The following is a 17,853-nucleotide window of genomic DNA, read 5'->3' on the forward strand; positions in this document are numbered from 1 at the left end:
CCCCTTTTTGAATATTGGCACCACATTTGCTATACGCCAGTTCTGTGGTACAGACCCTGTTATTATGGAGTCTTTAAAGATTAAAAATAATGGTCTATCAATGACTGTACTTAATTCCTGCAGTACTCGAGGATGTATCCCATCCGGGCCCGGAGATTTGTCAACTTTAGTGATTTTTAGACGCCACCGAACTTCCTTGTGGGTTAAGCAGGTGACATTTAATTGGGAATTTTTGTTATCAATAGTCATTTTGTCTGTCATGGAATTTTCTTGTGTAAATACTGATGAAAAAAGTCATTTAGCATATTGGCTTTTTCTTCATCCTCATCCACCATTTCACCCAAACTATTTTTAAGGGGGCCAACACTATCATTTTTTAGTTCCTTACTATTTACGAAGTTAAAGAATATTTTGGGATTATTTTTACTCTCTCTGGCAATGAGTCTCTCTGTCTCAATCTTTGCTGCCTTGATTTACTTTTTACAGAATTTATTTAAATTTCTGTATTTATGTAATGCCTCATCACTACCTACTTCCTTTAATTCTCTAAGTCCGCACATTCAGGTAAGGTCTGTGGGGGATTCTTCGGCTGGAGGCCTCTCTGAGCTCTCCAGCCCCCTCTCCTCCGGCATTGCGGTGCACGGGGGCCCTGAGTGACGGCTGGGAGGCGTTTGTGTCGGGGGGGGGGGAAGACATGCCCCCCTGACAAACTGCAGGAATGAGGGGCAAATTCTAAAAACGATAATTTCAGCGTTGGCAGGGACCCAAACTAAAAGAGCCACCTTGACAGAATGCAGCATTAGTGCTGCACAAGGTGACTCTTTTAGTTAAAAACACCTGGGGGAGGGGGGGGTTGACAGATTCCCTTTAAAGGGATTCTATGCCCCAAAAATTGTATATGAGCTAAGGCCACCGGCATCAGGGGCTTCGACAAAGTACGCCTGCGCTGGAGCAGCGGCAGGAAGACAAGAAGAGGATGCCATCGTATGAAGATAGGAGGCCCCGGACCGCGATGCCCATCGTACCCGAAACGAACCAGGACCACCCCTGGGTGAGTATAATATAACCTGCGTTTCTTACCTTTCAGGTTACATTGGGGGCTTATCAACAGCATTACAGAATGCTGTAGATAAGCCCCTGATGCCGGTGGCCTTAGCTCATATACGATTTTTGGGGTGACAGATTCCCTTTAATTTAGAGTAGGAAAGGGATGATGATTCTTAGGAGGAAAACCGCCGATCCTAGATGAACTTCTGGAAGAAGGCGAATTAATCCTGGACTCGGAGGTCTCCAAACAGGAGATATATTATTTCTCCTCAGGAGATATAGACAAACTCCTCATGGCAGTAAGGAGGACCATGGAGATTGAGGAGAAGACTGCCCAGATGGTACAGGAAGAAATGTTCGCGGGTCTGCGGTATTTCCCATTCATTAAAACATCCGGGACCTGGTCCTAGAAGAGTGCGAATCCCTAGAAAAGAAGCTAACCATTCTAGCGGAGATGAAGGACGGGTTCCCTGTGGATGACGAGACGGCATCATGCTGGTCAGAGATTCCAAAGGTCGACGTTCAGATTGCTCAGGTAGCTAAGGCTACTTTCACACTTCTGTCGTTTGGGCTACGTTGCAATGCGTCGTTTTGGAGAAAAAAGCATCCTGCAAAGTTGCCCGCAGAATGCGTTTTTTCTCCATAGACTTGAATTAGCGATACATTGCGACGTATGGCCACACGTCGCATCCGTCATGCAACGTATGCGTCGTGTTTTGGCGGACCGTCGGCACAAAAAAAGTTCAATGTAACGTTTTTTTGTGCGACGTGTCCGCCATTTTCAACCGCTCATGCGTGGCCGAAACTCCGCCCCCTCCCTGCTTATCACAATGAGCAGCGGATGCGTTGTAAAACTGCATCTGCTGCCCACGTTGTGCTAAATTTAGCACAACGTCTGTCGGGCCGACGGTTTGCGTCGGCCCTGTACCGACGAAAGTGTGAAAGTAGCCTAAGACAACCACACTACCATTTGAGGATGCCTCACAGTTGAAGGACCGTCTGGAACGCAAGATGGATGGGCTACTGAGGAAACCATGGGAAACCTCGGCATCTTTACTGAATACCAACGCCGTATCTAATGGCAAAATAGAAAAAGTAGGCGCGCACTTACCCTGTTGCGGTGAATATCACTTTATTAGGACATATAAACAAACGGATAGCAGGGAGGGATAGTCAGCCACGGACAACGATCGTTTCGTGCTCTACGGCACTTCAACGGGTCCCGGGTTGCCATTGGATTCTGTGTATATTTTTTCTGGCAACAGCACCCCGTTGATTCAGGTGTAAAGGATTCATACAGCCAGTATCACTTTCTGTGGTGCTAGACCGATAATATAATGCGGTCATTGAGTCTGACCTTTGAGCAGTGCGGATGTGTGTTTTCTCTACTATTGGACCAACGCCGTATCTACCTGTTTGGCCCGATCAATGTATCCCCTTCAAAGGGAAAAATGTTTGGTCCTGCCCTCGAGCTGTTGGAGAAGGCTTCGGACAAAAAGACCTTACAGGAACCTAGGAATATAAAAAAAGGACCCTTTCGCCTCCAGAATGAGGATACACCTCAGTACAAGGGGAATGGCAAGTCAGGTTGCTGGAGCTAGCCGAAAGGAGGAAAAGACAGAAATCTTTTTCTTCCCCATTCCCAGAGACAAAAAAAACCATGACAGCAAAACACGGTAGGCGGTCGCATCTCAAACTTCCTTACACAGTGGCACAAGATCTGTTCAGACCAATGGACTCTAACATCAGTCAGGGAAGGAATAAAGATAGTTTGCCTCATATCCTCCAGAAATGATAGACAACACGACTCTCCTCTCCAGAGCTACAGTCCACCTTGATAGTGGGAGTAAAAGGCCTAATATCCACAAAGGTAGTCTCCATAGTCCCGGAAAGGGAAAAAATTCGGGACATTACTCAAACCTGTTCCTCATAAAGAAACCAAATGGGTCCCATCGGTTTATAATCCGTCTGAAACCCCTGAATCGTTATATAACATACAGAAGATTCAAGATGGAATCTGTCAGGTCAACAGTAACGGATTGGGCAGGATTTCGTCATAGCAACAACAGACCTACAGGATGCATATTATCACATCCCGATCCATCCAACTTATCGGAGATTCTTAAGATTTGCAATTGCCCAGGGAGCACACAGGCCATTATCAGTTCAATGTTCTCCCATTCGATCTATCCTCGGCCCCACGGATCTTCATAAAGATGTCAGAGGTCATGGCATACATCAGAGGTCAGCACATATGCAAAGTTCCATACCTTGATGACCTCTTATTGGTGACTCCTTCAGTACCCATGCTACAGGAACATCTATAGAGGACTACCCAGATCTTATAGTCTCTAGGCTGGATAGTGAACCCAAAGAAAATCAGATCTGGTTCCTGCATAACAATTACATTCTTAGGAGTCCTACTAGACTCACACAGCCAAACATCTTTCTTGCCCAAACAAAAACAGATCTTGTTAAAATCAAAGCTAAAGATACTACAGAGCAAGAAAGTGGTGTCATTAACATTGACCATGTCAATTCTCGGATCTATGACATCCTGTATCCAGATGGTAGCATGGGCACAAGCACACACCAGAACGCTTCAGACGCACATACCGGCAAACTGGGATTGATCCCTAGAATCCTTGGACAAGAAGATCCGGATACCGCCTCGTGGAAAGACCTCATTGACATGGTGGCTAAAATCAAAGGAACTTGAGCAGAGGGGTTCCCTGGACGCAAGACACAGCTATCACTATAAAAGTGGACACCAGCGGGAAAGGATGGGGAGCCATGGTGTCCCAATACGTATTCCAGGGATTCTGGTCAGACGAGATAAGCAGTCGATCCTCAAACTTCAGACAACTGAAGACAGTAGAGGAGGTCCTCAAGGCCACAGTAACCCTAGTCAAGGATACCCATGTCAAAATATACTCATACAACATGACAACAGTTGCCCACCTTCGTCATCAAGGAAGTACAAGGCACGAAGACCTGAAGGCAATATCAGCCAGAATATTCTCGTGGTCCGAAGAACATCTTCTCTCCCTGTCTGCTCTGCACATAAATGGTGCGGTAAACATACAAGCCAATTTTCTGAGCAGAATAGAAATCCATCCAGGGGAATGGAGTCTAGATCCCAAAGTCTTTCGGATACTGACCAGAAAGCGGGGCCATCCAGAAGTAGATCTATTTGCAAGTGGACAGAACGCAAAAGATAGATGGATAGATCTGTAGATGGATAGAACTGTAGATGAATAGATTGTGTCTTTAACTCTTTATGTACCATTTTATTATGTTTATTACTAAACATGGGGCTTGGTATTTATCTATCTATATATCTATCTATCAATCAATATAACTAATATATTGATATATCTATCGATTATATATCTATATGTGAAGAAAAACAGCAGCACAACAAGCAGAAAGAGAGTCCGGGTGCAAAAAAGCTCCCAAAGGCAAAGACCAAACCTTGAATGCAGGAGTCCAAAAAACAGGAGCAGCACACCGTTGTTGGTGAAAAAGGAGCTGAAAAAGGTTCACTTTCTTGGACCCAAACGTCGCTGTCATGGGCTAAATAAAAGCAGCTCCTTTTTCACCAGCAATGGTGTGCTGCTCCTGTTTTTTGGATTCCTATCGTTATATCTATCTATAGATCTATCTATTGATATATCTGTAATCTATAGATATATCGATATAGATAGGTAGATTCATTGATATATAAATCTATCGATAGATCTATAGTTATATCGATAGATCTATAGATAGTTAGATAATACCAAGTCTGATGTTTAGTAATAAACGTAATGAAATGGTACATAAAGAGTTAAAGACACACACAAAACCTGCGTTAGGCCGGGATCAGAATTGCGAGAAACTCGTACAAGTCTCGCACCTCAATACCCAGCACTGCCGCCACTCGGACCAGAGCGTTCAGCTGCATAGAAATACATGCAGCCGCACACTCTGGTCCCGAGTGCCAGCGACAGTGCCGGGTATTGAGGTGCGAGTTTCTCGTAAGTCTGACCCCGGCCTTAAATGCAATATCTGTGTAATTAAAAAAAAATAATAATTTTGAAAAAAATGGTGTGGACTCCTGCTCAATTTTCTCCACCAGAGAGGGAAAATCAGCGACTGGGGGCCGATGTTTATAGCCTTGGAAGGGGTTAATACCCATGGATCTTCCCAAGCTATGACTATCAGTCCGCAACTGTAGATAATTAATAGCCAGAAAAGGCTATGCAGACGGCTGCGGGCTGATTTTAATAGCCTAGGAAGGGGCCATGGATATTGCCCCCTCCGGCTACAAACACCAGCTCTCAGACATCCCAGAAATGGCGCATCTCTCGGATGCACCAATTCCGGTACTGCTCTGTAACGGTGGCATATGGGGTAATATTTGTGGGGTTGATGTCACCTTTGTTTTGTAAGGTGACATCAAGCCAGCTTAGTAATGGAGAGGTGTCAATAATACACCTATCCATTACTAATCCTACAGTTGGTAAAGGGTTAAATAAACACACGGCCAGAATAAAGTATTTTAATGAAATCGAACACAACACAGTTTGCCATTTTTATTGTAACTGCTAATCTATGCAACACCCTCGATCACCTGTAAAAAATAAAATAAACCAACACAAATACTCCCTGGTCCGACGTAATCCATTTAATAATGACTGTCACACGACGATCTCCTCTATAGAGCTGTCACATCACGAGAAGTGACCACTCTACAGGGCCTCCAGTGACACACTAACAGGAGATCATGGCTCCTGCAGTGTTATCACTGAGGGTTCGCTGGAGTTCATGCTCTCACTTTACGGCACTGCTGCGTGAGAATTTTGCCATGCAACGGTGCCACAAGTGACAGCTTGAACTCCAGTGACCTGACGGCGGAGTGATCCACTGCGAGAGGATCATCTCCGGTCATTGTATCACCGGAGCCCCTGGAGAGCAGTCACATCTGATGTGACAGCTCTACACGGGAGATCGTCATGGGACAATCATTATTAAATGGATTACATCGGAACAGGGAGTATATTGTTGGTTTATTATTTTATTTATTTATTTTTTCTACAGGCGATCCAGGGCGTCGGGGATTAGCTGTATGGTGAGTATGTACTGTATATATGTGTATGTGTTTTATTTTTTTTAAAACAGCAGCCAGATGATGGGACTACTACAGTCCCATCATCGGCTAGCTGTCATTGTAGCAGGCATAGCCGGATTGGACTAGTAGTACCATCGGACGATGCCTTCCTACACACAGCCCTGCAGACCCCACTCACAAAAACACCAACACATGCATGCAGATACCCATAGACACCCGCACATCTTCCCCGCCCACACACATAGTCTCCGCACACACACTCTTCCTCCTCCCGATCGGCAGCGTTTCTCACAGGCACCTCAGCAGGAAAGCCGCAGATCTTTTTAAACCTGCGGTTTTGCTACATATTTGACTGACTCAGTGGTAGTCAATGGGTGCAGGAATGCTGCAAATCCGCTCGTATTTTTCCGCAGCATGTGCACACCAATCCTCATTTTCCCTTTGACTAACATTGCTTGTGCACTACACTGCAGATTTGATGCAATTCCGAGCGTCCAAAAACGCTGCGGAGATGCATCAAAATCCACAACGTGTGTACATAGCCTCAAGTTATGTCACTTATTCTGCTTAAAAAAATAAATTCAGATCTATTGCTGATTACTAACCCTCATTCTCTCCAAAAAGGTAAATACCTAAAATCATGGCATTAAAAAAAATATAAAAACAAGCCCTACATCAGCAGAAAAGTAAAAATTTTGACTTTCACAATATGGAAATTAAAAAAAAATACTGTTAAAAAAACCAAAACTAAAACATGGCTGCATCCTTCGCAGGTTATAGAGCGGCTGCTTCCGCATCTGATCGATCTGCTTTAATGAATTCTTGTTTACATCCCTGCGCAGTCGGACACACAGGTCAGTATATAACCTTATATAACCTTATACCCCCCCCCGAGCCGTAATATGACGCCATCATCTCGCCAGCTTTCTGCACACGTCTCTACGGTCATTATACGATATGTAGCTAGTGATGCTAAAATGTTGTTTTCTCATGGATAATTTTATTTTTGTGAGCTAATGATTGTATACATGTGTAGTTGTAGTTTATATATATATATATATATATATTTATTTATTATCTGTTGTGACAAGCAGTCAGTCCTCACTACTAATCCTCATGATAACTATACTCTCTGGGATCAATGGCTGCCTTACAGCCGACCACCAGTAGTCACTCACTTTGTGATCATGGGGTGTCAATGGGTAGTCATTAGTGATGAGCCAATGCGCTGGGATAAGATGTTATCTGAGCATGCTCTGGTGCTAACCAAGTGTCTTTGGCGCTTTCGATTAACATGTTTTGAGTCTCCGCTGCTGCTTGTCTTGCAGCTGTTCGACAGCCACAACACAGGCAGGGATTGTCTAACAAACATTTATTAAACCCTATTTTGTTCCATTAAATAATAAAAATAAATACACGTTTGGTCACTAAGAGTCCAATCTATAAAAATATAAAGTAAAGTAATCCAATTGGTAAACGGTGTAACGAGAAAAAAAAATCAAAACGTCAGAATTTTTTATTTTTTTTACGCTGTAACATTGCAATGAAATGCAATGAGAAGAGATCAAAATATCATATTTGTCCCAAAATATTATCCAGTAAAAACATCAGCTCAAAGCGCAAGAATCAAGCCCCCCACACAGCCCCATATCCTGAAAAATGGTAACACAAGGAAAGTTGTTTCTTTTTTTTGTGTGTGTTTTTTTTCTTTTAGAAGTGTCCGAATTTTTTTCACTATGTAAATAAAAAACTACACGTTTGGTATGTGCGTACTCATACGGACCTGGAGAATCATATCGCCGAGCCAGTTTTACTGTATAGTGAGCATGGTAAATAAGAAAAAAAATTGTGAAATAGCAATTTCAACACACTTGGATTTTTTTTTCCCTTTTTTCACAGCATCATATGATAAAACGAATGATGTAATTCAAAAGTACAACTCGTCCCGCAAAAAAACAAGCCTTCATACGGCTATGTGGATGGAAAAATAAGAAAAAGTTACGGCTCTTGAAAGAAGGGGAAAGAAATATGAGAATGGGAAAAAAAAAAGGAAATCGCTCAGGAGCAAAGGGGTTAAAAGTAAAATAAGCATATTTGATGTTGCTGAACATGTAAAAATCTGATCGATTAAAAGATGACCTAAAACAATTCATATTCAATAAATAATTTTGTTACATTAGAGACATAATGGTCAAAGGAAAAAACTGCACAAAAAATACATTAAAAACACATGGTGTGAGGATGTCTCATGATTACATAATTTCTGATATCTGGCGATAAGGCTTCACTCATCCGAGCGTATTAAAAATCGCTCCAATGTTCATCCCAAAAAGTTGTCCGGCAAGTGTCATGCGTATATCACTCCGTGCGACATCTGTGTTTTTAAATTTGTCCCCTATTTTATGAATCCAGCAAAGGTAAAGCAGACAGCTGAGAGCTGATATTATCAGACTGGGAAGGTCCCTGGTTATTGGGCACTTCTCAGTCTAAAGATGCGAGCCTGCAGAGGCACCAATTTGCTTTGCCTTCGATCTTCCCAATTGCCCTGGTCCGGTGGCAATCCGGGTAATAGTAGTTGGGGTTGTGATTTGTCAAAAATCATAGCTGGCATCAAGTCCTGGGGTTAGTCATAGAGAGATGTCTATAAGACACCCCGATTTACTAACCCAGTAATATAAAAAAAATACACAGACACCAAAAAATACTGTACTTTTGAATAAACACCCCCAACACTTTCCCTGGTTAGCTAATTTATTGAAACAAAACATGCAGGTCTGACGTCCAGGGAATCCGACAAAGTCCAGAAATGGAAACCTGAAAAACATAAAAAGAGAGACATTAAAAACAAGACACTGTCCCCTGCTCACCAATTTATTGGAAAATAAGATCACACACAGGTCCAATGTAGTCTAGTGCTTCCCACAACGTTCCAGGAATCCGTTGATAAAAGCCTATTGAGACTCGCTCCCAGGGCAATCTGGAAGAACCGGGCAAAGAGGCAGAATTGGCGCAACTAATGTGATACGCCACTTCTAGTGTGGCTGCGGGATGGTATTTTTAGGCTGGGAAGGGTCCAATAACCAGGGACGTTCTCAGCTTGATAATATCAGAACTATCTGCTTTACCTTTGCTGGTTTCATAAAATAGGTGGGTGGGGACCTCACATCATTTTTTAAATTTATTTATTTAATAGGTTAAACCAAGCTAAACACTCTATAGTGCCACATGAATGGCACTAAAGGGTGCAAGTTTATTATTTGTACGGGGCTTGTTAAATTATATGTCTACAGGATATATACTGTATATCTATACTATTTATCTGTTTATTTCGAGGGTTTTGCCTGTGAATTGACTGTACTTGGCTTATCCAAATAAAATTATAGATCAGCGCAAAATAGGGTCTTATCCGAGAAATATAGTGATCTTTACGCCCCTGTAGTGAGTTTCCGGCCTTCGCGCATTGCATCCTTGGGAACGGAGGCCGCCACTTGCACCGCTGAGAGTCGGGGGCCGTCTGAGGGTAAGTATATACATATTTTTATTCTTTTTTTTTTTTACATGAATATGGATCCCAGGGCCTGAAGGAGAGTCTCCTCTCCTCCAGACCCTGGGAACATCCAGGATCGCTCCCTGCACACGCCGTACCCGGCGTATAAGACGAACCCCAACTTTTGAGACGATTTTCAGGGGTTAAAAAGTCATCTTATACGCCGGAAAATACGGTACATAGAATAGCCATGATCCTGTATATATTCTGATAACACCTAAGTGATGGAGTAAAGTGACATGTGAATACCAATGAATAAATAAATAAAAATAAATCAATTGCAGCCTATATGTCTATTAAATTCATCAAGTAAACATGGGTAAGCTCGGCATTATCAGTGATTACAAAAACATGGTAAGTGCAGACCCTACACCCTAGGTGTTCAACCCGACGCACGTTTAGCCAGGGGGCTTTAAGAAGGGAATATGGGAGAGAACCAACCAAGCGCTAGCAACTTATAATAGATTAAATATATCAGCTGCCGTACCATGCGCCACGTCCCCATGCATGGGTAGAACGCGCCGATGTCGCCTCCTCCCTGGATAGCTCCCATGGTAAATGCTGTAAAGAGAAGAATATCCAAACTTCAGAACTGCGTCACACGTATCCCAAGAAAAATCTCAACCTGCCTTACAAAAAAAAAAAAAAACCCACCCTGCTTTATAGGTAGAAAAATATAAAATAAGCATAACATTTATGGATCTCCTCAAAAATGGTGACACAAACCAAATTGTTTGTTTATTTTTATTTTTTTAATTTCCCCCCAAAATTTCACCGCTTACCACATATTTTTTATTTTTTTATTGGTCTTAACCTTACTGACCCAGAGAATCATGTTGCCGGGTCATTTTTACTACACAATGAATGCGTAAAAAATAAAACACCAATGGTGGAGTTGTATTTAATTTTTCACCCTGGATTTTTTTTTCTCTTCCATGTTTTTCAGTACAGTATATTGAAAAATGAATAATATTAAATAATAATAATCTTTATTTTTATATAGCGCTAACATATTCTGCTGCGTTTTACAGTTTTGCACGCATTATCATCGCTGTCCACATTAAGGCTCACAATCTAGATTCCCTATCAGTATGTCTTTGGAATGTGGGGGGAAACCGGAGTGCCCGGAGGAAACCCACGCAAACACGGGGAGAACATACTGTACAATCTCTTTGCAGACGTCGTCCTTGGCAGGATTTGAACCCAGGACTCCAGCGCTGCAAGGCTGCACTGCTAACCACTGAGCCACATAACCTAACTATTTCCATGAGGGCAGTGAAAAATTGCTGCCATGAAAGGTTCAGAAGGAAGCGTTGATACATGAGTGAGACAGACTGGCCATTCAGGGGTGTGGAAAAAGCTGTCTAACAATCCTGAGCAGTAATTAGAGCAGCATTTTTTGTCAGTTTTCCGGAGAGCACATTGTCACCAAATTGTCCTCAATTTGAGGGAAGTAGATGACTCCAGGATGTTTAGAGCCGTCTGTGCAGTTGGTTGTGTTTGACTTCGTCTCTAGGTCACTTGTTGGCACCCTGGTACATTTTCATTGTATCACGCCTAATCCTGATTCTCGCCCGACCACTTTTTTTTTTTTCCTCCATCTCCTCCAATAACTGTTAGTTAGTCTTCTCGGCTGTCCCGTCCTGAGGATGTCACTCAGGGGCCAACCCTGTTTTATAAGCTTTATAAATACCAACAAGAAATCATTAACCTGCCACTATTACTGAGGTGACACATTGACTCCGGCACAGCTTCCTTATTTGTGACTTTACTGAACTATACAAGGAACTGAGGGAATTACCGGAATATTTTCTGACCCTACGGACACAGCGGGATATTTCCTGACCCTTTGGACACAGCTGGATATTTCCTGACCCTTCGGACACAGCTGGATATTTCCTGACCCTACGGCCACAGCTGGATATTTCCTGACCCTACGGACACAGCTGGATATTTCCTGACCCTACGGACACAGCTGGATATTTCCTGACCCTACGGACACAGCTGGATATTTTCTGACCTGACGGCCACAGCTGGATATTTCCTGACCCTACGGACACAGCTGGATATTTCCTGACCCTACGGACACAGCTGGATATTTCCTGACCCTACGGACACAGCTGGATATCTCCTGACCCTACGGCCACAGCTGGATATTTCCTGACCCTACGGACACAGCTGGATATTTCCTGACCCTACGGACACAGCTGGATATTTCCTGACCCTACGGACACAGCTGGATATTTTCTGACCTGACGGCCACAGCTGGATATTTCCTGACCCTACGGACACAGCTGGATATTTCCTGACCCTACGGACACAGCTGGATATTTCCTGACCCTACGGACACAGCTGGATATTTTCTGACCCGACGGCCACAGCTGGATATTTCCTGACCCTACGGACACAGCTGGTTATTTCCTGACCCTACGGACACAGCTGGATATTTCCTGACCCTTCGGACACAGCTGGATATTTCCTGACCCTTCGGGCACAGCTGGATATTTCCTGACCCTACGGACACAGCAGCTGGATATTTCCTGACCCTACGGCCACAGCTAGATATTTCCTGACCCTACGGACACAGCTGGTTATTTCCTGACCCTACGGACACAGCTGGATATTTCCTGACCCTACGGTCACAGCTGGATATTTTCTGACCTGACGGCCACAGCTTGATATTTCCTGACCTGACGGCCACAGCTGGATAATTCTTTGCAAGATGGATCGTATTGACGATGGGAATTCGGACTACAATTCACATCCATTTGGAACAGGTAGGAAAGGAGTTATTTCTCTGAGGATATACGGTACCCTATCCCAGCCAGATCAGCAATCTTCAACCTGTGGCTCTCTAGTAGGGATGAGCGAACGAGCTCGGGCGCTAACCAAGTGACTTCGGCATGCTCGAAAACTATGGTCAAGGCCCCACGACTGCATGTTTCCTGGCTGTTCGACAGCCGCAACACATGCAGGAATTACCTAACAACAAACAGGACATCCCTACATGTGTTACGGCTGTCGAACAGACATGGGGACTCGAATATGTTATTCGAGCACACCGGAGTCACTTGGTTAGCACCCGAGCATGGAGGATAACACTTTTTCCGATCACGTTCACTCATCACTACTCTCAAGGCATTGTGAAACCATAGCACCAAGTGTGACCTGACAGAGCATGCTGAAAGTTATAGTTTTACCAAATTTGGAAGTTGGAGACCTTCGGTAGTCACATAGTTTGTTGGCTGGAAGCTGGATTAATGGGTCAAGTCATTGAGTTGGCGTTAGTTGGGGTTATGGTTGGTGTTGCTTCCCATTGTTTCATATGAAAATCAAGTGGTGACTGATGAGTAAAGCTGGCCATAAAAAATGCAAGTCACGGGATTCATAGCTGCAGACGAGACCAGTTCAATGTTGGCTCAGGCCGGCTATTCCCAGCACCGCTGCAGTAGACTGACAGATTTTTTCCATTTTGCAGGGAGGGTACTGGGCTACTTTCATCTGTCATTAATCTAGATTTTCTAACTGCATTTTCCCTGAAAATCCAAAGTGTTTAATTGACTGTAATCCTGTAGCCGGACTCTGACTGATGCTGCCACGATGTGGACAATAGAAATTGACTGACACGTTCCCTTTTAATTTTTGCGATTTAGATTTTTTTCCTTAACTTTTGAAATGAGCCATAACTTTTTTTATTTTTCCCCTGATGTAGACGCATGATGGCTCGTTCTTTTGCAGGACGAGTTGTAGTTTTGATTAACACCATTCATTTTGCCATACAGAGTAAGAGAAAATGGCACAAAAAAAAAATCCAAGTGCAATAAAATTGTGAAAAATGCAATTCCGCCATTTTTTTGGGGGGGGGGGCGGGGGAGGAGGGGTTGTGTTTTTAGGGCAGTAAAACTGACCTTACAATATGATTATAGTGATACCAAACACATATACTAAATTTGTTACTAATTTAGTGGCTTAAAAAAATAATGGCATTGTGCCACCATTTTCCAAGACCCATAACTTTTTTTCCCCCCATCAATGGGCTTTGTTTTTTTTTCTTGAAGAAATAGTGTTTTTACTTATACCATTTTGGAGTACATGCAATGTTTTGATCTATTTATATTGCATTTTTATGGGAGTTGCAGGAACATAAAAACATAAAATTTTGCCATTTTCAAATTTTTTGATTATTTTTGTGTAACATTTACCATACGGATTAAACAACTTTAGATTTTCATAGATGAAACTTGGAACACCATGACATCATACTAATATATAAAGAAGTGTAACGGGTCCTTTTTAGATATACTGCTCATGACGAGCGCTGATCGTTAGAGTTGAGCGACCTTGACCTTTTTAGAGTCGAGCCGGGTTTTGCGAAACCCGACTATGTCCAAAGTCGGGTCGAGTGAAATCGGCCGATTATGACGTAAAGTCGGGATCGACCGAAACACGAAACCCAATGCAAGTCAATGGGGCAGCATAGTCGGCAGTGAGTGGGGGCCAGGAAAACACCTAGAGTGGCCATTTTAATGTCAAAACCATCCATTCTTCTTAATGAAGCTTGTCAAGCGTAATTTACCTTATAATAATTGGAAGGCATTTGAAATTGGGGGTCATTTGGCTAAAGTTGTGGGGGGTAGGGCTGGTTCAAGTAATTAGTGGGCCCAGGAAATCTGGACCACGTCACGGCAGTGGAGCAGGGAGAGGTAAGTATTTCAACTTTGCAAGTGCTGTGAACCTGAGCAAGCAGGGGGGGCCCACTCGTTGGCATTGGCACTGGCACAGGGCCCCTCAAAGTACAGCGGTGTGTTTGCACGGCGGGGGCGCCTCCCACCGGCAGCAACACTTTTGCGTACTATGAGAGGCCCTGTGCCAGTGACGTCGCCAACTAGTATTCCTCCCCCCACCTGATGAAGGAACCTGCACTTTCATCTGCACCTTCCTCTTTGTCCCCGTGTAAGGTGGTATGGTATGCGGGAAGAGCAACCTGACTTTCAGCAGGGTCACAATGTTGTTGTGTAGCGTGCACGGGGAATGTTGCGTTATGGGTCAATGTACCAGCAGACTCATCTATCACTGGCTGGGCAATGGGCACGATGAAGTGGAAACACAGATATAGGCCCAAAGAAGAAAGTGGGCTAAATGCAGTTCAAAATTGGTAACACAGGAATAACCAGGGGGCATTGCAGTGGAGGACAACTGGAATGAGAGGCTGACACAGAGAGTAGGGCCAAATCAGTAAGTAGTCGAAATGCAGTTCAAAATTGGCAACCGTAGTAAACAGGCGGCACAGCTTTGTTCAGTGGAGGAGAACAGCAAGGAGTGGCAGACACCGATAGTAGGCCCCAAACCAACTAGTACGCCAAATGCAGTTGTTCCATTTAACCACAATTTAATGAGAGCCTGAAGATAGAAGCTCAGGAAAGGCAACCTGGGGAACACCTTGGAGTGTAACACACCATCTCTCTCCACCCCATACCCATTTTGTATGGCCTAATGCAGTGTACTTTTCTACAACTACTAAACGAGAGTCGGAAGACCGAAGCAATGGCAAGGAAACCTGGGGAACACCTTAGAGTGTAACACACCCTCTCTCTACACCCCATACCCAATTTGAAGGCCTAATGCAGTGTAGTTTCCAAGAACTACTAAACGAGAGCCGGAAGATCGAAGCTCAGGAAAGGCAACCTGGGGAACACCTTGGAGTGTAACACACCCTCTCGCTACACCCCATACCCAATTTGAAGGCCTAATGCAGCGTAGTTTCCAACAACTACTAAACGAGAGCCGGAAGATCGAAGCTCAGGAAAGGCAACCTGGGGAACACCTTGGAGTGTAACAAACCCTCTCTCTACACCCCATACCCAATTTGTAGGCCTAATGCAGCGTAGTTTCCGACAACTACTAAACGAGAGCATGAAGATCGAAGCTCAGGAAAGGCAACCTGGGGAACACCTTGGAGTGTAACACACCCTCTCTCTACACCCCATACCCAATTTGTAGGCCTAATGCAGCGTAGTTTCCGACAACTACTAAACGAGAGCCGGAATATCGAAGCTCAGGAAAGGCAACATGGGGAACACCTTGGAGTGTAACACACCCTCTCTCTACGCCCCATACCCAATTTGTAGGCCTAATGCAGCGTAGTTTCCGACAACTACTAAACGAGAGCCGGAATATCGAAGCTCAGGAAAGGCAACCTGGGGAACACCTTGGAGTGTAACACACCCTCTCTCTACACCCCATACCCAATTTGAAGGCCTAATGCAGTGTAGTTTCCAAGAACTACTAAACGAGAGCCGGAAGATCGAAGCTCAGGAAAGGCAACCTGGGGAACACCTTGGAGTGTAACACACCCTCTCGCTACACCCCATACCCAATTTGAAGGCCTAATGCAGCGTAGTTTCCAACAACTACTAAACGAGAGCCGGAAGATCGAAGCTCAGGAAAGGCAACCTGGGGAACACCTTGGAGTGGAACACACCATCTCTCTACACCCCATACCCAATTTGAAGGCCTAATGCAGAGTAGTTTCCAAGAACTACTAAACGAGAGCCGGAAGATCGAAGCTCAGGAAAGGCAACCTGGGGAACACCTTGGAGTGTAACACAACGTCTCTCTACACGACGGAAGGGCTGATTCTTAGGAAGGAAGGCTGTTGGAAATAAGCATTGCGCGTCCGAGGGTGATTATATTCTTATTAGGTATATACTCACCCTCGGACGCGCCCTGCTTCTTTATTTGGAATGAATGTTTATTTGCAATGTGGTGTTGACTTTCTCTATTATTTTGGTAATTAATGATTTTATTATTTTCATTATTTTGCATCTTCTCGGCAATAATATAAAGAAGACGCGACAGGACAACACTCGGTGGATGCCATATGTGTGTTTTCAATTTAAAAAAACTTTCAGTTAACTACTTGCAGGAGAAAGTAATTGTAGCTGGTGGCCATTTTTAGTACTGTACCAGATTAGAGTTGTGTGTTTGTTTTTAATGTTAAAATGTCTGCATTTGATATCTCACCAGTATTTTCTTTTTTATAAGCAAAATACTTATTTTTATATTTTCTGATGTTGGTTCCAGGGGTACACGGCCAGCAGTGCCCTGGTCAGTGTAGTAGTAGTTGAAAGAATGGACCGCAGACAGGCATCGAAGGCCTAAAATAATAACACATGGCTGTAGGCAATTTTAAATTGGTTCCAGGGGTACACGGACAGCAGTGGTGTGGTCAGTGGAGGCCTAGTGGAAGGAGTGACCGCAGACAGGCATCGAAGGCCTAAAATAATAACACATGGCTGTAGGCAATTTTAAATTGGTTCCAGGGGTACACGGGCAGCAGTGACCTGGTCAGTGTAGTAGTAGTTGAAAGAATGGACCGCAGACAGGCATCGAAGGCCTAAAATAAAAAAATTGGGCTGGCTGTAGGCAATTTTAAATTGGTTTCAGGGGTACACGGGCAGCAGTGGTGTGGTCAGTGGAGGCCTAGTGGAAGGAGTGACCGCAGACAGGCATCGAAGGCCTAAAATAATAACACATGGCTGTAGGCAATTTTAAATTGGTTCCAGGGGTACACGGGCAGCAGTGACCTGGTCAGTGTAGTAGTAGTTGAAAAAATGGACCGCAGACAGGCATCGAATGCCTAAAATAATAACACATGGCTGTAGGCAATTTTAAATTGGTTACAGGGGTACACGGACAGCAGTGACCTGGTCAGTGTAGTAGTAGTTGAAAGAATGGACCGCAGACAGGCATCGAAGGCCTAAAATAAAAAAATTGGGCTGGCTGTAGGCAATTTTAAATTGGTTCCAGGGGTACACGGACAGCAGTGGTGTGGTCAGTGGAGGCCTAGTGGAAGGAGTGACCGCAGACAGGCATCGAAGGCCTAAAATAATAACACATGGCTGTAGGCAATTTTAAATTGGTTCCAGGGGTACACGGACAGCAGTGGTGTGGTCAGTGGAGGCCTAGTGGAAGGAGTGACCGCAGACAGGCATCGAAGGCCTAAAATAATAACACATGGCTGTAGGCAATTTTAAATTGGTTCCAGGGGTACACGGACAGCAGTGACCTGGTCAGTGTAGTAGTAGTTGAAAGAATGGACCGCAGACAGGCATCGAAGGCCTAAAATAAAAAAATTGGGCTGGCT

The 17,853-nt window shown here is 44.0% G+C and overlaps 1 protein-coding gene and 1 long non-coding RNA gene across 2 annotated transcripts in view; one reads left to right on the forward strand and one right to left on the reverse strand.

Annotated features, from left to right (window-relative positions):
- Nucleotides 1–7,660: 7,660 nt before the first annotated feature.
- The window catches only part of LOC138652047 (uncharacterized), an 80,794-nt gene continuing 70,601 nt past the window's right edge, over nucleotides 7,661–17,853 (reverse strand). The window contains exons 3-4 of the long non-coding RNA XR_011315557.1: nucleotides 10,195–10,268; nucleotides 7,661–8,974 (exon numbers count right to left, since the gene is read on the reverse strand). This is a non-coding gene — a long non-coding RNA (uncharacterized lncRNA). The remainder of the gene's footprint in view (nucleotides 8,975–10,194; nucleotides 10,269–17,853) is intronic.
- The window catches only part of TMC4 (transmembrane channel like 4), a 68,800-nt gene continuing 62,177 nt past the window's right edge, over nucleotides 11,231–17,853 (forward strand). Inside the window, exon 1 of the mRNA XM_069742761.1 lies at nucleotides 11,231–12,484. Within this exon, the coding sequence (XP_069598862.1) occupies nucleotides 12,430–12,484 (55 nt within the window). The 5' untranslated portion in view covers nucleotides 11,231–12,429. The remainder of the gene's footprint in view (nucleotides 12,485–17,853) is intronic.

The sequence above is a fragment of the Ranitomeya imitator genome, chromosome 10 (assembly GCF_032444005.1).
Source record: "Ranitomeya imitator isolate aRanImi1 chromosome 10, aRanImi1.pri, whole genome shotgun sequence".
NCBI classification, from domain to species: Eukaryota; Metazoa; Chordata; class Amphibia; order Anura; family Dendrobatidae; genus Ranitomeya; species Ranitomeya imitator.